This window comes from Adelges cooleyi, unplaced genomic scaffold, assembly GCF_023614345.1.
Source record: "Adelges cooleyi isolate 19-005CV unplaced genomic scaffold, UGA_ACOO_1.1 ACOO_flye_CR_arks_rails_tigmint_CR_PRNA_108, whole genome shotgun sequence".
Lineage (NCBI taxonomy): Eukaryota > Metazoa > Arthropoda > Insecta > Hemiptera > Adelgidae > Adelges > Adelges cooleyi.
In genome coordinates, this window is record NW_026095761.1 from 8345251 (window position 1) to 8368465 (window position 23215).

Below are 23215 nucleotides of genomic sequence, written 5' to 3' on the forward strand. Positions count from 1 at the left end.
ACATCGAGCAAGTATTATGTACTTATGTCGTACAGGCCGATTGAGCTGTACAGTTTACTGTATTGTGGCTGTAGGGTCATACGGCTGTAGTGGACCCTTGCCCAGTGGGCCCAAATTTAAAAACGGCCCACAAAATTGAACCGGCCCTCGAGACACGAATATTATAGTATAACACATTACACAAATCGAAGAGATAGAGAACCGAACAAGAAATATAAGACATTCATACAATTTTACAGAGCAAAATAAAAATAAATTTTCTGTCTAACCCTAATTTCCTATTGTAATACCTACACATAATACATTTTATTCGCTTCTTGATTGATTTAATTAGTAGATGACTCTTTGGAATAAAAAATAGTCGATTTACTTTCAAATTTGAATGGGGTAATTATTAGGTTAGATATTATAAATAAATAGTTAGTACTTAGTCATTTTCCAAATGTCTTAAATCCTGCGTCCAGTAGGTTGGTGGAATACTTACTCACGCAGCTAACTTCCCCGTGTGAGAGTTCACGCGCTATATAATTTTCCGTAACGGTTGTTTTTTAAAATAATACAAACAAAAGCCTGGATTTAGGTTGTGATAATAATTAATAACATTATTATAAATACTATGTTTTGTTGTTCAATGTTCACTTAAAGAAATAATATTTCACGCTCTACAAAACTGTAAATATAAGAACCGTTGTCGCCAAACCCATTCCCTTACACAGCTGTTCTTTAGACGAACATTCTATAATGTATAATATACACTACAAACATCTGTCTGTTTTAAAACATTTTAAAAATTATATGTCATTAAAAAAATTCTATTATAACGTTAAATACATTTTATAAATTCCATTCAGAGTAGATTTTGAACATTTGCTGTTCTATGAGGACACACCAAAAACAATATTCATCACTACATTTATGGCCACCAAAAATAAAAGCGAAATCCGAAAAATAACCTAACAAATTAGTACCTTTCAAATCGTTTTTGGGTAATCTGTCACTGCTTGTTACACCGTGTGACGTCTTAGTCCAATCAACACGTGTCTGATCGCCAAACTGTTCTTAGTTCTATATGATATTGTACGTGCCATATGGTGTGCAATTTTTTTCTAGATTTGTGGACCATACTGTGTATAATACTATTAGGTAATATATATATATATTTATAAAGTATTATGAATAATGATTTAAACCCCTATTATAGAGTATAGTCTATAGACCATTTATTTGACAACGTTATTGTCATCAAGAAACGATGTATTATCTTCGATGACTATAAGAAATTTGTGTTTACAAAATTTAAAAAAATAGATTATTCGTCCAAATCTCTTAAAAAGTTTTCTTTACATTTTTAAAAATTAGACTTTTATCACAAATAAATAAAGCAGAAATATAACTTTAGGTAAGGGTAGATCCCATACAAGCTTCTCAAATTATTTATACAATATTTAAATGTAGCCATTTACAGAAAAACATAATATGTGAATTAATCAACAATTGATAATATCTTGATAAACTTGTATGACTTGACTTTTAAAAATTGACTCAAAAGATTGTGTTAAGTCTGGTCGACACTATAAATAGCTGAGAGGATGGGTTGGCTAAGAATAAAAAAAATGTATTTTTATAATTGGTACTTTGGAGAACGATCTAAAGACTGTGCAATACGTGTAAAATAATGGTCCTATAGTTAAAAACCGAGATCTAGACACAAAATTTAAAAAAAAACACTCAATTGTAAGACCAATAGGAATCTACAATATTTCATGGAAGCCATAATTAAACGCTGGCAAAGAAAAATATGTAATATTATATTTGTTATTATTTAAGTATTGTAAAACAAAGGTTAAATCCTATTCATTTGAAAAACTCAATATACAAGTAACGTCCAACTGTGAACACAATTCCGCCACGCATACTCACAATCATACACATTACACATGTAGCTGGACTACATATTTTAATTTATACTTAACATTCAATCTTAGCTTTTTCATTTTTTTTAATTAACTTCTTTTATTATTGTTGTAATATGTTTTCTATGGCTATTGTTATAAGGACCCATCTAATATTTCACACAATGGAATTTATTTATTAAAGAATTCGTTTTATACCACACCCCATCGTGAAAGCGTCATGGTATGATATCTAATGCATTTATCTCAAACGCTCCATAATTGTTGAAATGTTTTTAATACCTTTAATCGACTCTTGTAAATGTTTACACGGTCCTGCCAATTCTGTTCACGCAGACATATTTGAATCAGACTAACCTAAACTATATCAAAACAAAAAGTAAAAATTCTACTAAGACATCAATATAAACAAGTATGCAATGATTTAAACCTCCCAAACTGCGCGCTTCTAATATTATCACTCCAAACTAGTCCTCCTTGGAATAAATATATAATTATACTGTATACAATATAATATACATATAATTTCAAGCGCGCAGTTTGGGAGATTTAAATCACTGCATACTTGTTTTTATTGATGTCATAATGAGAAGTTTTTCTTTTTGCTTTGACATAAGTTAAGACTTAGGTTTACCTGGCTCAAATATGTTTGTGTGAATATAAGAAAATGTAGGATTAATAATAATGCAGTTTTTGTGTATTTGAAGTAAATGTTCGAGTATTAAAAAAAAAAGTAAGTTTTGATGTCAAGTTGAGAAGACCTATTGATTTAAAAATTTAAAAATTGTACAAAAACTCCAAAGTTTTTCTGGAGACTTTTTGCGGATTTTAATTCTGAAGATTTGATTGAAAATAAACCAAATGAATATGTATTTTATAATAATCTTAAAAAATTGTAGTCGCAATTTGATCATTAAAGGAAAATTGCCATATATCAAAAATCGCAAATAATATGTCAGTACAGTGGACTCTTTGTAATCCGGCCATGTGATACGTCTGACACGTCCAGTAATCCGGCACTATTATTTTCGCAATGCCAAGTTTTTTTATAGAAAAATTATGAACAAAAATGATTTTGAGGCTTAATGTTACGACGTTTTCAAGAAAAAGCGATACAAATATAATTTCGCGTGAAAAGGCAACAAAAAATTGATATTTTTTTTAGACGCTGTATAATACAAATATATAATAACACAATTAAGTACAGTATAAACATTGGTTTTGCTATTAAAAATCGTTTTTTTTTTTATGAACCTCCGCTAATCCGGCGTTTTAGTTAATCCTGCAGTAGCTACCCTGGTCTGATATCTGCAAGATCACCGAGAGTCCACTGTACTGACTATAAAAAATGTTATCTTGTTATCGATATTTTTCATTTTTGTTTAAATCAGTTGGCCTTTTTGAGTCAGTCTGACGCTGGATTGTATAACAATTGTATTCGAGAAAACAGCGGTTATACGCGTGTACATGCAAGAAGTGGGTTTAATAAAAAATTGCCTGCCTAAGAAAATTGCTCCACCATGTCCGTAACTCCATCCCCTCCTTAAATGCGTCCCTGACGGCTGACGTAGTGGTTCAGTCTCAATGTGCGTTAACTAAATTCTGCATATTATTTTTCTTTATAAATGTTGTATTTGTTCTGTACCTAACCAACCGTCTATGTGTAAACTGGAGATTGTGTTTTTTTTATTTATCAACGACTTCAAAATGCACATAAAACGCTCAGCACTCGCAGGTATAGTCGAAAAAGAGTATTCATGTTGAAGGTCGCACACTACGATAATTTTACAATGTTTTAGGTAGGTGTATTGGGATTAATGGCTGGTAGTCGTGTTCGACACAAGGGCGTTGTCTTTCTCTTTAAAATATTATGGTCTCTTAAAGTAGATGGATCGCACGATTAAAATGTGACATTAAAAAAAAAATCAAAGGTAAACAAAAAAATCTTTACATTAAATGTTGGATTTTACATAAAAAAAAAATACTACTAAGCACGCTGAAAAAAAACTATTATAATGTATTGTATTTTTTTTCGCATCCCATGACTGACCAAATTAGAGCCGTGTAATATCATCAATTACCTTGAAAGTATTATATTTACAATGTTACCTGTACAATTTACAGGCCAATAACAGGGTAACTATTGTTGGAAGTATACTGATTTGTCTCGTAATTATGATTTTTAAATTATATGAATTATGACGGTTCAGGGCGAGAACAGGTACAGATTCAAACAATGGCGTTGTAATTATATTTATGAGTTATATGTATATAAATGGCCATATTATGTGTACGTTAGAAAAAAATATATAATTTATAAATCAGTAAATTTTATTAGAATTACAATAAGCCTGTCTTTTTTGGAAATTTTTAATGCAATATTAAAATTTAAAACTTGATGGTAGAATATAAACAGTTCAGTACATAGTATTTGTTTTTTTAAGTATTGAAATAAAATATTTAGAATTCCAAAAATACTTCTTCAGCTTTGCCTCTATGTTACAAATGTGTTTGGAATCAGGAATTGGGCGTGAATAGGCAATACACAATATGCAATAGTATACTATAGTTTAACAGGAAATATTCAAAGCGAACCTGTCAATATTTTGGATTTAAGTGGCCAAATCAAACCTTGAAAACATGGTTACTATTTTTTTGTATATGGTCTTTGATAAATTACTGCGTCATTGTAATATCAATAATTCGAGAGACTCGAACTCGTTTTTAAGTAGCTTCGAGAGTCCTAGATAAAATGATTGGTGAACAATATAAGTATTGGGTAAAACTTTTATAGGAACCTTCAGGTCTATATGACCTTAAAAATCCATGTAATCTAAACAAATCATTATATAGTTCAGTCATTATAGTCTATAGCAAACCAGTTAGTTCTTATAATTTATATGACTCATATAGTGTAATGGGTTGGGTACCGATTATTTGTATGTTTTGTTAAAATGTCAAGTCTAATAAACATTTATGGGATATCATAATTCATATTTTATAGGAACTACATATTGAGATTTATGAACCGATTGAATTCAAACGTAAACATATTATACGTAATCAGGAGAGGAATGGGGCAATTGCTTGAACATACACTTACATTAGAAAAATATACTATTTAGCCCCTATCTCAATTATAAATAGTGAAATTGAAGTATAATTTGTATTATTAGTTTAATAATATTATCAAGAAAACTTGTAGGATTATTAGTTTTTAATGTTATCTTCTTCTTACTATATAATCCTTATTATATCTATTGAAAATAATTTGTTTTCTTTATACTTGAATAAAACAGTAACTATTTTAAAAGGCATTTGGCATATTGTGTAGGCGACATTTTGCTTAAATTTTTCTTTCTACGAGTATTTTTATTTTTGTTATTCCATTTAAGATTATCAGGGGTCATCACAAAACTCTTAATAGCACTTTCTTTCAGCTCTCGTTCAAAACCAATTTTTCTTGTAGACTGCAACATTCCAGCTTTAACGGCAGTATTTAATATAATCAAGAAATTTTGAACACCTTAATTATTATTGCTTATTGTTAAATCATAAATAAAAACACAGAATTAAACAAATAATTATTTTACACTTCATAACATTTCAATACAATTAGATAAATTATTACACTCCATCAGTCCTTTAGTGTAATATTTTAAAAATAATTTTTACATAGTAATGTTTTTAATACTAAAAATATAATATTCAAATTTAAATAGTTAAAAATATTTCTGTGTAAATAATTTAGAATGGACACCATAAGAATGTTCTGACATAACATTTTTATTGCTAGCCAACAGAGAAGTAATTGTTATAGAAGTGTCTTGCTGTACTTGACTTTCATCGGGAACAACGGTAGAGGAAATCTGATTCTTTGCTGTTTCCGACGAAGGGTTTGTTACTTTTTCAATGTGAACATTTTTTTGTGAAGCTATTTTTTGAGTATTAGGTTTTTTTTTCTTCAATGGTACAATTGGGTTCTTATCGTCGCTAAATGCGGAATACTCTGAAGTATCTATTCCTTTAGTCAAAAGTTTTTCTTCAGTATCTAGAACTCTCTCTTTGAGTTTCAAATATTTAATTTGGATATCTTGTAAGTCTCGTACAGTAACCATTAGATTTTGAACCCTAGAATTTAACCGCCTGTTTTTCTGGTGTAATGCTTTCATTTTTTTTGCCATTTTCGATGGCACCGAATGCTTGAAGTGCACTTGAGGCATATAAGGCTGAGATATTGAAGGTGTATTAATTTGTGTACTACTGTTAATGTTTTTCTTCATTACACCTATGCCGGTACTTGACTTATTAGTCGTATTAACATTACTCATAAACATATTATTTGGGCCCTTCAGCGGCGTTGATGTTACAAAACTATTAGGTTCAGCCGTCTTTTTATCTTTCTGGACCGCTTTCATCAACTGAACATCATTCGGCAAACCGTTTTGGTCTCTTTTGGTACTGACCAATAAGTACATTTGATTCGGTACCACCGGTCCCGTTTGTTGGCGTACAAACATTTTTGTTGATGTTTGGGGAGCTGTGACTGTGTCATTTAGTTTCGGTTGTATCTTTTTCAATACTTTATGGTTCAAAGGTGGTTTATTAGCACATACCGAAATTGGACCTCTAGAAATTTCCTTGATTATCATACAATCGTCATTATTACTTTTAGTGATGTTATTTAAATTTACCAAAGAGGAAGCATTTGAACCCTGAATATTCACAATGACAGGTAAAGAATCGGATACACTTTTTGCCCAGGTCACGTGTTTAGCATACGGATGATCCATGGAAGATTGACCGGATGACTTTTTATTTGCAGTTTTATTAATGTAATTTTTTGTGGCTGCTTTTTCAACAACACTTTTTTTAAAATTATTTGGAGATTGTTTTGGAAATTTTGAAGGTATAGCTGATTGACGAATACGTACACACCCATCCTTCAGATAATAATCACTTGGTGTAAAATGAGCACTGCATATCATGGTTTGAGTTGTCGGTTCAAAATTTGCTTCATTTCCCATAGCATTCAACCAACTATTAAGTAAGGTTTGATTACTGAGCGGCAACCTAAAAAAAAAAATTTGCTATAATAAGAAATTTGTCTAAAAATAAATGAGCAACAAGTTATAATACCTGTAAAATTTTCTACCGCCGGGTTTAAAAACATTTTCACAAGAACTGACACAGCAAGAATTACAATCCATGTTATTGAAAATATACAATCTAATTAATTGTTTATGAATCTTACTTGTAAAAGCAGTAATTCTTTTGGAAAAATCTGAAAGTTATAATTACGACATAATTAAAATATATGTAAGTACCAAACATAATTTATTTATTTCAAAGAGCATTAAAAACTTGAGTATAATAACATTAGCTAACAATTGCATCATTTAGATACTTTTCATACAAAAAAAATAATAATATTACCCAAAAAAATATGCATAAGTAAAACGGTAAATGTAAACTATAGTATGAATAATAGTAGGAAAATTACCTTATAATATGATATTGACCATAAAGTTGACTTTTCATAGTAAGTATAATACAAGTTAAAATATTTAACTTTTAGTTTTATGGTATTTGTCATCAATCTTAACTCTCCAAGTACTAATATGAATACTGGATATTATTTTGTTCGCACTAGTTGTGTTTATAAATAATAATACTAGTAATCGAATTCGGTATGAAATTAAACAGAATAATTTGCGAGCCAAGAATTATGAGTGATAACAACATTTGATAAAATGATAAAAGAATAACAGTGTAGGCAATTGGTAGAAGTTAAAATATTTACCATGTTTTCATAAAAATAAATATATTAATTTATGGTTTTTTAAGCTAGATCTTATGCTAATAAAAGCCGAAGTTGTAAGTTGTAACTTTTTAGTTTTAAATAATTATCAATTCACAGTTTATTACGTTATTTATGTTATTAAACTATTAGATAGCATATTGTGGGAAATTAGTAATCACATTGATAAAAAATATGACTATAAGTTAATAAATAATATTTTATATTACCTATTTATAGTATAAAATTATAAACAAGTATATTTCTTCTTCGCTTAATGTGATTTTTATACTCCAGTTTTAAAATCTGGTGACCCACTCAACATAATAACTACTGTCCTATTAGCATCTTACCTCATTTGTTTAAGCTCTTTGAAACTAGTAGCGAATTTACGGGGAGGGGGAATAGATCCCCTCCCTTGACCTTTTTTTTTGTAAGACTAGGTAATAGGTATACACAGAATAGATCTTCATTGATTCATCATTATCTGTTAGGTGACCCGTGATATAAGTCGCATCATGGCATTTAGAGCATTTAACAAATTTTTGGGGGACTATAAATAATTTTGGGGTAACTTACCCCCGAAAAACTTGAAAAGTCTATAATACTTTAGGAAAAATTAAGCTAAAAAAAAATACTTCATATCCCCCTCCTCAAGAAACTTTGTTTGAAACCCTAGTCCTTAATTCTAGTTGTCCTTTCCTAAACCACATCCTCGTTGATGAATAAAATAATTGTCGTCTATTTAAAACTATTTATTTGCAAATGTTTTATTTTTAAATAACCTCTGATCTTCGAGTGTTAGCAATAAACAAAACACGTTAATGTTGCAAACATAATGATAATGTGATATAAATTATAAATCATAATAATCATAGCGTAACAAATAATATTACAAATTACAATGAATTTAAACTAATAAATTTAATATTAAACCATAACCGTTATCGATGTTCAATAAATAAAAATTATTAATATAAAATAATGTGTACATTTTTTTTTGCCTATTGAGCCACCCAATTTTTATTTCACCACTAGCTGTGTTACCCCTGCTTCACCCGGCTGTTATCCGACAATGTTATTATCACCATTGTTATTATAGTAAATGCTCTGGCGTAAAAAAATCCGACCATGAAATAAAGTTAAGAATATCCACTCTTCATGCAGATACATCTATAACAAAAGTACAAAAGTCGAGTTTGAGGCCAGCCTTTTCAAAAAATACCATGCCAGAAACCTTCGCGGGAGTGTACTCAACAACTTCCCAAAGTTCCATGCCGATCGGATGAATGGTGTAGTAGTGCATAAAGGACAAGCAGACATACATTTGTTTTTATATTATGTATAGATTATCACACAATAAACGTCTGGTGTTGATAATTATTTCACCGCCACATATTTGATATTATGTTTACTATAGTTTTGTATAGATCACTGATCATCTTAGTGTTAATGTAATAATTAGCATGCTGTATGTAATATAATAGTATTAAATATTTAGTTGATCAGACATGTACGGTATAAGCATGTACTGCTAGAAAAAATCAAATGCAAATATTTACAATCATTAAGATTAAATTAAAAAAGTCAACCAATTGTGAACTTATTAATCTGATCTTATTTTTTTCATACTATTATAATACAAATAGGTATAATAAAAAACAAATAATAGAAACGTTAAAACCCTTTTACAGGATCGGCCGTACTGCGTACATATAAATATATAATTAATAAATATATGTGTTAACCTGTTGTAATATTATGCATATGCACTGCGATCGCACAGAAAACAGATTGGAGTCTAAAGGAAAATGTGGAAATTCTATTAAACATTCATAAGACTAGAAAGTAAGTAATAATATACAGCATAGTTTATTCAATAAAATTAATTCGTGGTTTTTAAATTGACCAACTCGAAGGAGTTAAAAGTAAACAAAATAAATTCTATATAATTTTCGATTATCGATAAATAATTATATACTTATAAGTTATAAGTAATATAATTTTGTCTTGTCTTTTCATTTTTTCGAAGTTATTATTGTAATAAATTCTGAAACATAAATAATTTTTTATTTTAACAAAGTTCTTAGTAATAAATATCGCATTATAACAATGATGTCACAACGTAAATTATGAATTGATTAAATTGTTTAATGAGGCAATTATCCATAGATATATAGATACATAGATATAATAATTAATATATATTACTATATTACATAGACTTCATTTTTTCTATGATTTTTCCATAGAAGCTTGGCGACCATATGCAGTGTGGTCAATGTTTATACGGTGTTATCAATATTTCGTTGCGATATAATAATAGTAATTCACCTTATAGTAGTGTTCCTTATACTAAGTAAACCTTATATCTCATTACCACAATGAAATATTGACCACACGGCATATTATGACCACCAAGCTTCATTTTTGAGAATACATCTAAATACATAGTCGACTATCTATAGTAATATCACCTAAGTTTATTGCTTAAATCCAACTTATTTTTAAATATGGAAATTGTGTAAATATGAATACAACAAAAGCCCCGAAGAGTGTTACAGAAAGCTCTCAAAACATTTATAAATGTTTTTTACTTGAAAAATAATAAAAATTTTAGATTAAGTTTTTCTTTATTATTGCATAAGTATTAAATCTGACATAAGCGTAGTATTTAACATGGAAAAATCATTCGGGATCTTAACTGCATTTATGCTAAACTTTTGCTCAAACAAAGAAAGAAAATAATTTAAAATAAAAATCTCAACAAATTAGAGTATTACTTTTAGTCATTTGAAACCGATTTACAACTTTCCAACACAAAAGTCTCCATAACCCATAATAGTGCATCCTAATGTTTTTAGAGATATTCCAATTTCATGTTACAGTAATTTTGTTTATGAAATAATTGTTTTTTCTAAAAAAGCTTCAAATAAAATCGTGCTCGCGTTAAATAATCAACAATTGTATTTAATAATTAAGTAAAAAATTTTGGTTTAAGTGGTAGTTTTTTCAATAGGAAATTTTCGAATGCATAAAAATCTGCATCATATATTTCTGTTTAAAAAGTAGAGTGATATCAGTTTTGAATAAACACTTTTTGAGATATTAACGATTAATGTGTTACATGAGAAAAATGAAGGGATGAGTGGATGTAATTTATCTTGACCTTCAAAAAGCCGTTGCTCGCGTGAGCTACCCAATACTTTTCTATAACCCTATGTATATAATACATATTTTAAACAGATCGACGTGGATTTTTTTTTAAATACTTGTCATTTTCAATAAAACTCATCATTATTACCTTTATAATCTATTTTTTTGTCGCCGTTGAGATCCGCTTCTTTAATCATGTCTTCGATTTCTTCATCGGTAAGTCGTTCTCCTATACTATACATAACACGTTTCAATTCATCAAATGTTATGAAACCATCGCCATTCTTATCGAAAACGTTAAAAGCGTGATGCATTTCTTCCTCCCCGTCCGCTGACTTTAGTTTTCTAGCCATCATTAGTAGAAATTCGTTAAACTCAATACTGCCGTTTCCATCTTGGTCTACTTCGTTGACCATACCACGTAAATCGGTTTCTTTGAAAATACACATGTAATACATCATTTAAAATGTTGTTTACCATTTAAAACTAGTTTTATTACAAATATTATATAAGTGTAATTTTTGTTTTACAAAGGAGTTCTATCTCTTGAAAAACATGCGTTATAATAAAATATAAATATATAAAAATATAATAAAATAAAAATAAAAAAAATTGGTCGTCATCCAAACAGGTAAAAATATAAACATTAAAATATTATATTCAATATTATATAAGCTACAATTAATGCATTAATTGTTTCTTACTTATGTATACAATTAGTTTGTTACATTAATGTTTTTTAATAAAGGCTTAAAAATAAAGATTGAAACCTATACTGCCCTCTTAAGCAAAAATGCCGTAATAAAAAAAAAAATTGTTTTTTAAAAAACCGATTAAACCAAGTAAGAAACTATGGTATAAATCTACTTTACCGGACACCCTTTTTTTCGATTTTGATAGTATTTTTCACGCTGATTACGAATATGTAAAAATTTTGCGCCGCTCGCACTTAGTTTGGAAGTTACAGAAGTTTAAAGTTTGCCGATATCGACTTATGCGCGCGCCCAGCGCCGCACGTCTACTTGCGGCCGCCGGGTACATCATTCGACGATCGCCGCTCTCGACATAGCGGGCGCGCAACACTGGGCTAGGTTTTGTGTCGTTAGGTCGCTAACCGCTTCCAGGGTAGTTTCAGGTTAGTTTTTTTTATTCCCTTTAGGTGAGCTATTTTTTCCTCTGGGGGTTTGGGGGCGTGAGCCCCCATCCTAACGAAGCGTCCTGAAGGGACTCGAGTCGGCTCCCGGAGCCGGCAGGCGTAGGGAGTTGCTTTATTTAATTATGAGTTTTTTTAATTAAAACTAAGTTGACTTAATTGACTTATTTGATAGAACTTATACTAAATACAAAAAAAAAAAGATTACGACGGGCGGGAGGCAAGTAGACGAGGGGGGTAATTAGTATAACGAACGCCTGCTATATCGAGAGCAGCGATCGTCGAATGATGTACCCGGCGGCCGCAGGTAGACGTGCGGCGCTGGGCGCGCGCGTAAGTCGATATCGGCGAACTTTAAATTTCTGTAATTTCCAAACTAAGTGCGAGCGGCGCAAAATTTTTACATATTCGTAATCAACGTGAAAAATACTATCAAAATCGAAAAAAAGGCTGTCCGGTAAAGTAGATTTGTTCCCAATTAGGAGGGCAGTATAGAAATATAATATGTCAGTTGTTGCATAACATTAATTAGTATTCAAATTATATTATTAGCATGTTTTCTAGTACTATTCATTTGTGGTATATTTTGTGTTATTGAAGCGAATATAGAGTTACAATATATTTTAAGGGAAATAATAATGAAAGAAGTATATTTTTAAGAGAGAATAAGCTACGTAAAAGCGCAATATATCTTATAGAATTAAAATTTAAAGCCCAGCTACATCTTTAATATTATAACATGTATTATAATAATTATTGTTGTTCTAATATTTACTCACGAGTTGGCCTCTGTCCTAAAGATCTCATAACAACTCCAAGTTCTGCTTCGGTAATTTTCCCGTCATGATCTTTGTCGAATAACATAAACGCTTCTTTGAATTCTACATCAAGTTTTAATACACGCATACATAGTATAAACCAATAAACGTTATTACGGTATATATATATATATATATATATATATATATAGTATACAAATTATATTTTATAAAGCAAAGATAATTAAGAATAATGACCTGAAAAAGAGTTAATTAGATAGAAAATAAAGATAATTACCTGCTACTTGATCTTCTGTCAGACCAAACTCATTCTGAAACAAAATATCAAAATCATTTTTTCGTTATTCGTAATATTCAATAACAAAAAAAATATATATATATATATATATATATATATATATTGTGAAGAATTATTTTATTAATTACATCAAAACTAAAACAATAACAATAGTGAATAGAGTATATTATATGGTGTACATTGTACTTACAGAATGTGTCCTAATGTCGTATCTACTTGTCAATTTTCTTATTCTAGAATATTCATTTGTGTAATGATCACTGTTTTCGCTTTTTTTTGTACTCATCGTACGACTGTAAACAATTATATTTTAAAAACTTCTATAATTGTACAATATTTTCGTTCAATTAACAGAGCTGAGTAATATTTAACTATTTAAAATGCACGATAAAACTTAAACAGCACATACACATAAGACGGAATATGTTATTTGGCACTTAACGTCGACTTGGAACTTTATGTATAATAATAATAATAATATTATTATTACATATACTCTCCCACTTTATTATTTCATATTTCAAAATAGTGGAATGTATATTTTTAGACAGAAGCGTTAAACAGCGCAAAACTGAAAATAAGGATTAACGTTGGAAGGGTAAACGGTATCTTATACTTTAACTCATAAGTTATCAACACATTTTAGAGTTCGGTTAAAATTTAAAATATATTAAAGAGTTTTATTTGTTTTCTAACTATTTTTCGTTTAATTGTTGAGATAGTTTAAACATTTATATTATTATACATCTTAATGGTTATAATTTCCTATTGATGTATTTTATCCGTGTTTTTTTTTAAAGTAAAAAGACTTTTTTTTAAATTACTTAGTTGCAAAATGTTGGTATTAATAAATTTTCAAGACTACTTAGATGATGCAAAAAACATTATTGAAACGGAATACAAAATAGAAGTGAACTATTATTTTATTGATAAATTGACAATCATATAACGTGTATTTACGACCATTTTGATTGTTATTAAGATGTAAAATTTTCGAAATCTAATTTTTGGTTCTAAAATAGCAGGTAAATATAGGCAGCATTATATGAGCATAAATAATTATAGTTGTGCAACAGTGTTACATTCATGCACATGTAGTAGTATGATTTTGCGCCTGATAAGGAAATTTTACAAGTGGTTTAAATCCTACAATGAAAAAAAAAAACACCGTTTAATGTTTTTCATCCCAGATTCAACTTTCAGGAACAGAAAGTACAATATATTTAAAAACATATTGTGTATCGATTTTTACAAACTTAAATTAAAAAACACACAAATAAGCATAACTATTAAAATATGTATAATATGTGTAATAAATTACAAATTGTTTATCAATTGCAGCACACTATGTTTTATAGATTAATCCAGATTCCAGTGTAATAATATAACACTATGGGTTTGTCGTTGGTTGTAGTCTGTGGCTTACTCAAGTCACAGTTGTTCGAGAAACGTTGCACTGGACATTTATTTACCATTTAATGTTATCAATAACCAGGTTAAAGGTTGACAATTACCAAATGGTAATCATTTTCACATTTTCATTTTTAGTTTTTACCAAAGCAGAGCACAATATTACCTGTGCAATATAGTTACAATATTTTATACGTTTAAATTTCAATTTCAGTTTATTATTATAAATTGTAAATTATTGAATAAGTTAAAACTTAACTTACGTTAATAATTAAGCGATACGGTAAATCAGTTCGAATATTTTTATTTTTGGGGTTTATTGTTTAGGATAAGATTATATTTGTTGTGGTCCATCGTGTATTTATATAATTTGATTTACATTGTTAAACAATTTTTTTTTTTTTTTTGACTTCGCTTATAAAGGCGAATAAAAATTTGCTAAATGGTATTATTTGCTCGCGTTTTTTTTAGAAACTTTTTACCCGTAAACCCAGGTAAAATGATGCATAACAAATTTTATAAATAAATTGCTGTCGATCGAATTGAACATTTTTATTAGTTTATAGGAAATCGTCGATTCGTCCTTTAATTAACGTACGTACAATGGTGTCCGATCCAATACTCCCACAAAAACATGCGTTGTCTGAAGATGATGAGTCGGTTTCCGCTAAGAAACAGTGTATAGAACCTAGGATCAAAAGGAAGAAATGTGCTATATTGTTGGCATATTCTGGACTAGGATATTTAGGTTTACAAAGGTATATATTCGTGTACTATTCTTAAAAATGTTGTTAACGTGTATAGAAAAAATAAACTATATGAGGCTTTTAATATTCTTAGTGGCAACCCATGGCATGATGGTTTCTAGCTTACTCAGTCAAAATCCATCCCTCAAGCTAATAGTCATAGCTAATGTAGCTTTAACAAAAACCAAAAAAATAATGACTTATTTTTAAAGAGGCTTCTCTAAAAATAATTATAATAATATGTCATGTCTAAACGACATTTACAGATTTTTTTTTCCTTGTATAATAACACTACAATATTTTATTAAAGGAATAAAGGAACAAAGACAGTAGAAGAAGAGTTGTTACTAGCGTTAAAAGTCAATAACTTAATAACTGATGAGGGTTTTGAACAGATTCAAACGATGCAATTTCAACGAGCAGCTAGAACCGATAAAGGAGTTTCAGCCCTGCGTCAAGTAATTTCACTTTTACTACGTAAGATGGTTATTTTATATTAAAAAAAGTATTGGCTTTTCCAACTTAAATTGTAATCAATTTTTTTTTTATAATCGGACAGCTGAAGATGTACAAAAAGAAATGATAAATGCATCTTTACCCGACCAAATTAGAGTACTAGATATAAGAAGAGTAACTAAAGGTTTCAACAGTAAGAATTCATGCGACGGACGAACATATTCATACACATGTCCAACATTTGCATTTGCGCCACCAGAAGCATCGTTAGATCTTAACTATCGTATTGATTCGACTGTTAGTAATAGAATTAATGAGATTGTAAAGAATTTTCTTGGATGTCATAACTATCACAATTATACATCTAAAAAGTAATAAACAAAAAAAAAGTTATTAGAATGTTTGTTTAATAAATGAAGTAAAATCTATTTAAACACTCCCATGTATGATTCGTAGAAAGCCAGGTGATCCCAGTGCTCAAAGATATATGGTTAGTTTTTACTGCGATAAGCCTTTTGAAAAAGATGGTGTTGAATTAATATCTTTATATGTCAGAGGTATTCTTTGTTTATATTATCTCATAACAATATTATTTGTAATCTTATTATCGTATTTATTATTATTATTTTTAGGTCAGAGTTTTATGCTTCATCAAATACGCAAAATGGTTGGAGTTATTATTGCAATTTGTCGAGGCGTGGCCAAGCTTGATGTAATAGAGCGTTCGTGGAATCACGATCGTTTAGATTTACCCATCGCGCCTGGTTTAGGTTTAGTTTTAGAAGAAGTTCACTATGACAAATACAATGAACGATTTGGCAGTGACGGTATACACGACCGGCTAGATTTTGTTGAGCTCAACGAACAAGTTCAACAATTTAGAGAGAAACACATTTTACCTACTATAACAAAAGTAGAAAAAGAAGAAAGCTCGTATCCTTTTGTAATGTTTTTGGCAGTGTTTGTAGACATTTTGACATAAATATCTTAAATGTTTGGAGTATTCGGTCTCTAGGAAAAAGCTTCAGTTATTTTGCAGTTAAAAGTTGTTGTCATACCATTTTATTACGGCTCTAAGTATTTTAAATTATGAAAACATTAAATAAAGTTAGCATTTTACAATTGACGGTCTTGTATTATTTCTTATATTTTAAAACTAAACATATTATTTTATTTAGATGCTTATACTTTTTTTTAAAAATCACTATCAAGTATTCAACTTGTACAGGGGAATGTCCAAAATCCAAAACTAAAAAAAAAAACTAATTCAGTCAGTAAATACATTTTGACAAAATTTTAATTTGTTTTCTCTGAGAATTTATGTTAAATAAACATTTTTAAAATTGTTTATGTTCGACAAGAACAATGTGGTCAAGAGCTTGTTCTTTAAAAAGAACACATTAATAATTTTTAATACTTTCTTTCCAAACACTGTTTTTGTTTGATTTATTTATTTAAATAATATTTGTGTATTATATTATTTTATTTTAATTTGTTTGGAAGTTATTCTGCCTTAATCGTTATTTAAAAGAATGCTGTTATGGTTGGAGCAGCTGCCACTACATACATTTGATTTACGAAATGAACATCGTCACATGAAGTCTGATACTAACAATGACACTAACAGTCCAGGATTGGCGACTTTACAAGCAGCCGCAGAATTAATAGAAAAAGAAGAATTAGACTCGTTAGACACAAGCGGAGACATACCCCCTGACAACCTTTCGACCCTCGCTGATGCCGCACAAGCTCTAAGCTCTGAAAATAAAGTATAAAGTAAATTGGACAATTAAATAATACATTAATATATATCTTTTATAACATGTATATTGGCTTTACATTTTTTTTCTTCTAAATACCTATCTGTAAATGGACTGTACTGTACTCTTTTGTTCCATTTATAAGCATATTATTGCTTTACCTAGTTCCTCATTTATTTACGATAATTGCAAAAACCATACAAAATAGGTATCAATATCTACAAATATAATTACTACTATACTACTGTTTTAACTTTTTTTCTCTAACTATATTCAAATATTGTTGTAATTTCGATAATACATCTTTTAATAAATTGCTTAGGAGTCTTAAATGTTCAAATTGTAATTTCATAGAATTATTTAATTGCCACTCTGTCCCAATGATAAAAAAACATTACTTTTTCATAATATTGGGATTATTAAAACTTGTTTAGGATCATTAAATGGATTGTAATTACGCAATTTTTTTTAAATATTTTATTTGATACAACAAACATGTATATATATAGTATATTAATTAAATATTAGCATATATTTTGACTATTTGTTGTCTGCTTAAAGCAAATAAATAAAAAATAAAATGCTATTCGTTTATAATAACAAAACAAAAATGCTAACAATACAAAGAATCAGTCTCAACAATTGAGCTATTAAGAAATAAATATCACACAATATATTTTTTTAATAAGAAAATAATTTTATGTAAAAAAAAAAATTAGGATTTGAAAAAATAGGCTTGAGTACACAAGATGGAAGATCAAGAAATATTTTTTTGAGAAACTCAAATCAGTCTAAATACTATTAAAGCGCCATTCGTTTTGCCGAAACAACATCCGTAGTATCGGTATAACTTCTCCTCTTTTTAGTCGTCACAAGAACAGGTGATTGGAAACCAGGCGAAGAACTACGATATCCTTCATCCACAGACATATTATATTTACGATGCTGCATAACATTCCTTCTGCAAAGTGGTATTTTTCCATGTATTTCATAATTAGAATTAATTAATTAAGTATATAGTTATTTACCCTAGAAGTGAACAACATTTTACGAGATCTTTTTTCAAATACCCCGTTATGCTACGTAATTTTGCCGTCCAACAAGGTACCATTTCAAGCGTGTGTCTGGTAGTCAGAACAATGCTGGCCGCTACCATAGAAGGATTATATGAAATCAATTTGGTGTCTGCAATAAAAAATATAAGGAAATTAAAAAAAATTACATGAATATATTGATTAATTATTAAGTACTATTTTTAGTGAGGAGATTTAGCACAAAACCAAAATTTTTGAAATTGTTTGTGAACCTGAAATACAACAACTACAGCCTATTGAAACTCTCATGTTATTTAAACGTAAGACTTTGAATCGATTTTGTCACTGGTTAATATTTAGATATAGTTATGAAATGTTGAATATTTTTTACATTTTTTTTCAACATATCAAAAAATATAAATGTATACAATAATAAAATTAAACAAAATACTGACTTTCTAACGATAAATCCTGGTAAAAAAGAATCATGGTCTGAAATTTTTCTTTTATCATATCTGCTGCGGGATGATTGCAAAAATCTCTGTCGGTGTAAAAATATTCTTTATAAATTTCTATAAAATGTGCAACCGTTGGCACAGTGACACTATAGTCGAAGAACATCAGAATTTTCATTTCCACCTTTCGAAAATGCAAATTAGTAACATCTTTACTAATGACATTGCGCATGCTATTCAATTTTGGTATACTTAAACAGTGCTCCTCAATTTTTGCTATCGACAAATGAAACAAAATGTAGGCAATAACAATTTGTGAAATACAATTAAAAACCCACACTTTAGCAATTATCACTTACCGGCTAATGTTAAACAAGCAAACGATACTAACATGATAGTGTCAAATTTTAAATCGTGATGATCCATAAAGAAATCTAATAAGGTAACAGCTAAATGAATACTGACATTTGACATTTCACATCTTTTGGAAATATTTTTTATGGTTTTTAATAATATAGGTCGCATGTGAATCTGAAAAATTGTACAAAGCCTTTATGACTATTTGCGTTTAATTATTATTTCATTACATAAATAATACAATTATAAAACCTACTTTGTAGTAAATGAGGGACCTAAACCAATTGAAAATCATGATTTTCTTAAAAAATATTTTAAAAAACAAATGTAGACACAAAAATGCTTAACTTTTGCCTACAAGTACTTTGTATCATTTTTCGACCCAAAAATATTTTATAGATTTAACAACCGTTAAAACAAATTTTTTTAAAAAATTATAGGTATTGTAGTACATTTAATAAAAAACAAACGTTTGCCCTTTTTCGACTGAATTGTAAGTTAATTGATTGAATACTTTTTTTAGTTAATAAAATAAATTAGATATAATATTATATAAATATAGAAGTATGATTTATATGTTGATTTGACGCTCTTTTTTTTTAAATTTTATAATTGTATTTACCATTTTTAAATCCAGGAACATGTAGGTATTAGAAAGTGTTGCATTATATTAATATCGCCTATGGATAGTATAATATTTAATCTACATGCCAATAATAATATTAAAGCTACAAAATATGGTTGAAATTATAAATTACCTGCGGTGATCTTGCTCCATAGATCATTCTCCATTTTACTTCTCGACATTGAAGGTACGAATGTATATTATAACTATATTCAGTCTCCCACCATTTGTCAGTATGTTTCTGGTGGTTTAATGCCTTGAGTAAAATAATTCAATATAATTAGAACGATAAACAAAAAATATATACTTGTATAAATCATAAATAGTAAATTGTGTTGAAATATGTTCTATCGGATTACCCAACATTAAAAACATTTGTTTAGGGTTAAAGAATTTTTTCAAATTCCTTATTTTTAGCAAAATACTTATAAAAGAATATAATGTGTTGGGGACCGTAATATGGTTAGGTATTCATCACTACACGACTTATTATTACAACTTGCTTGGTATTTCTCAAAAAAAATTTTAAAGACTTTTTTGGCAGTATTATTTGTACAATATTAGTATGTTGAGAGGTAAAAAGTTGTAAAATGGTCAAATAAATAATAAAACTGTCAATTGATAAATGATTGTTAAAATACAAATTTGAAATCACTAGAATATGGAAAAAAAAAATTCACTTATTTCAAAGTAGAGTTGGTCAATACTATGAATGTAATTTAATTATTTAGTTTATTGACAATAAATGCTAACAAAAAATATTATTGGAATTAGTAAATTACTAGTTCCACAGCAAAATAAAAAAAAGTTGATAATGATATTTTTAGCTTTAAAAACGTTTTAAGAAACTGAACAGCACAACCAAACGAAAATTACCTAAAAAATTGTTACATCGAGTTTGCATCATTTTTACACTTTCTTTTATCTAACGTCAGCAAATTGTGTTATTTTGATTTTCCTACTAATGTTTTTTTTTTCTAATAGCTGGTTTATAGTTCAATAAACTATCATTAAGTGTTACCTAGGTGACTTTTGTAAAGGTATATTGTGATTTGTGTCAAGTATACTTTTTATCAGAACTAAAAAAAAAGTGTACGGAAAAATTAATTGATAGAACCGTGCGTGCTCGTTGTTAGCTCTTACCATTACTTCTTGTGTACGTAAGTCGGCCCTGTGCTTGAAACTTCTCTCTTGGCCGTTATTCGAAGTTCAAACGTGCGAAGTGCGATATTAGACGATTAACGGTCGTACTGTTTTGTTTTCAAACGGTTCCCGTGATAAGCGTGTGCACGTTCGGTGGTTTTTAGACGTTTGAAATAATAATAATTAATTCACTAATATAATAATATACTGTTTACGATAATATTTTACCGAGTTTTAACGTGAAAATTATTTCGTTCAAAAGCACACAACCGGGGGACACATCACACAAGTAAACTTAAGCCGTATAATGTAATGTAAGTTGTAACAGGTCTATAATATTATTAACGTTATAGACCCGTCCACCGCTCTGTGACAAGCTAGAAAAATAAATCACAGTATAATTTTTATATTACACATGTAATAATATATATATATATATATATATACACATGTAGTAATGACAATAATAAAACCTACAGTGTTAACCCCCCTTGTCGTATAACCTATCGATTTTCACGGACATTAGATAAATATGTTGAATATAATAACTACTAATATAATTACTATGGGAAATCCTAGGGCCCTGTGCCGACACCTAAAAAATTATCAATTTCATTTCGCTAATCGACTTGCATAAACTTAATATGTAAATAACAATTGTATATAATTAACTGTTTTTAAAGATAATTGTACTAAATAGGTACTATTCAATAGTATGTAAGATAACCTGTAATTTATAGCCAATGGTCCGTGTAACTGAGGCTTTCGATCAATAAATTGTTTTTATATATATATGTAATTACTTATTTCAATTTTACACCACTATCCTTTTTAGATTTTGTTATCGTTAACGATTATTTCCATTTTTCACAGTCAATATCACCTGTGAAGTACCTGCACTAAAAACGACTAGACATTAGACCATCGTCCGTCTTTTCGTGATTTCAGATTTGCGTCGGCACTTGGCTGTAGAAAAAGTTGTTTTTTCTTTATTAAATGTCAAATAAACACATTGGTTATTTATAGATAGTCACACTATAGAAACTACTCTAGCTGTAATATTATTATATTGCCAGTAGCATTGATTTTATAATAATACACAGATAATAAGTGCTATACACAAAAATGGTAACATTTGTATGCGGAATTCCCGCTGGTAAGAGGAGATTCTACCTACGCTCGTCTGTAAACATTGACGAGGGTACCTCTGCTGGCATCAATATTCGGGAAATAGTTTTCTCCAAAGCATGCATGTATAATTAATCTAATTATTATTGTTGTCTATTATTATTATTTTACTACAATAGTCAGACCGCAATTACAATTTTAAAGCACGGTACGCCCAATTTTTACCGTCTTCTTTTAAAATTCTGTTTCTCCGATCTCAACTTCAACTTTTTTCATAATCTTTTTTTCTTCGTTGTTTCATAAACCCTCATGTTATTTCTGACAAGTGTTAATGTTATCCCCCTTATTATTAAACATACTTAAGAGGATTACATGCGATCGGTTTTTTGTAGTTTTAGACCAAAATGCCTAAAACTAAGAAAAAAAAATTCCTTCTCAGATGCCGCATCGAAGCTAAAATGTTGACTACTTGAGATGGTCCGATCTAACCTATCCGAAGATAGTTTCTATTCTGTAAAGATATATCAGTTCTTTGGCAACTTTACTAGGTTTTGTATAAAACGGTTTTTTGATTTTTCTCTTTTTTTTATACAAAAAATTGGGTTTTAATATTCAAAAATGGAAAATATAACTTTTGGTCTAAAATAAGCCAAAATGATTTTTTACTCACAGAAACAATTATACAAATTAAAAATAATAACTTGAAGCTTTTACAAATTAACCAGAAAATTAACTGACATGGTAGAAATTTATTAAAACCTTTTTTTTCTTAAATATTGCCTATTCAAAACTCCTTAAAAAAAGACCGCATGCAATCTCCTAAGGCCTCTGGATACCGACCATTTTTACCAGTTTTATACAGGCAATATTTAAGAAAAAAGTGGTTTTAATAAATTTCGACCATGTTAATTAATTTACCGGTTAATTTGTATAAGCTTCATGGTATTATTTTTAATTTAAATGATTTTGTCTATGAGTAAAAGCCATTTTAGTTAATATAAT

The 23215-nt window shown here is 28.9% G+C and overlaps 4 protein-coding genes across 5 annotated transcripts; 1 reads left to right on the top strand and 3 right to left on the bottom strand.

The window, feature by feature from the left end:
- Positions 1–5485: 5485 nt before the first annotated feature.
- LOC126845323 (THAP domain-containing protein 5-like) lies at positions 5486–7603 on the bottom strand. Its single transcript, XM_050583976.1, has 3 exons — positions 7417–7603; positions 7053–7197; positions 5486–6986 (listed from the first exon to the last, which is right to left on the bottom strand). Exons 2-3 carry the CDS (start codon positions 7121–7123, stop codon positions 5636–5638), a joined length of 1422 nt encoding a protein of 473 aa, XP_050439933.1. The 5' UTR covers positions 7124–7197; positions 7417–7603; the 3' UTR covers positions 5486–5635.
- Positions 7604–9562: 1959 nt separating this feature from the next.
- LOC126845417 (calmodulin-A-like) lies at positions 9563–13531 on the bottom strand. The gene is made up of 5 exons (XM_050584075.1): positions 13290–13531; positions 13079–13112; positions 12802–12903; positions 11018–11302; positions 9563–9763 (listed from the first exon to the last, which is right to left on the bottom strand). The coding sequence occupies exons 1-5, from the start codon at positions 13383–13385 to the stop codon at positions 9732–9734; spliced, it is 549 nt and encodes a 182-aa protein (XP_050440032.1). The 5' UTR covers positions 13386–13531; the 3' UTR covers positions 9563–9731.
- A 1120-nt stretch (positions 13532–14651) lies between these two features.
- Positions 14652–17538, top strand: LOC126845334 (pseudouridylate synthase 1 homolog). Of its 2 annotated transcripts, none has more exons than XM_050583986.1 (7): positions 14652–15003; positions 15069–15267; positions 15566–15732; positions 15815–16082; positions 16168–16268; positions 16344–16644; positions 17243–17538. In XM_050583986.1, the coding sequence occupies exons 1-7, from the start codon at positions 14952–14954 to the stop codon at positions 17484–17486; spliced, it is 1332 nt and encodes a 443-aa protein (XP_050439943.1). In that variant the 5' UTR covers positions 14652–14951; the 3' UTR covers positions 17487–17538. The 2 variants fall into 2 exon arrangements, with proteins under 2 accessions (XP_050439943.1, XP_050439951.1); XM_050583994.1 differs by having other exon boundaries at positions 14653–15003; positions 15076–15267.
- Positions 17539–18094: 556 nt separating this feature from the next.
- On the bottom strand, positions 18095–22030 carry LOC126845370 (cyclin-J). Its single transcript, XM_050584032.1, has 7 exons — positions 21813–22030; positions 21086–21462; positions 20076–20198; positions 19320–19491; positions 18961–19236; positions 18500–18656; positions 18095–18432 (listed from the first exon to the last, which is right to left on the bottom strand). Exons 2-7 carry the CDS (start codon positions 21086–21088, stop codon positions 18273–18275), a joined length of 891 nt encoding a protein of 296 aa, XP_050439989.1. The 5' UTR covers positions 21089–21462; positions 21813–22030; the 3' UTR covers positions 18095–18272.
- Positions 22031–23215: the final 1185 nt, after the last annotated feature.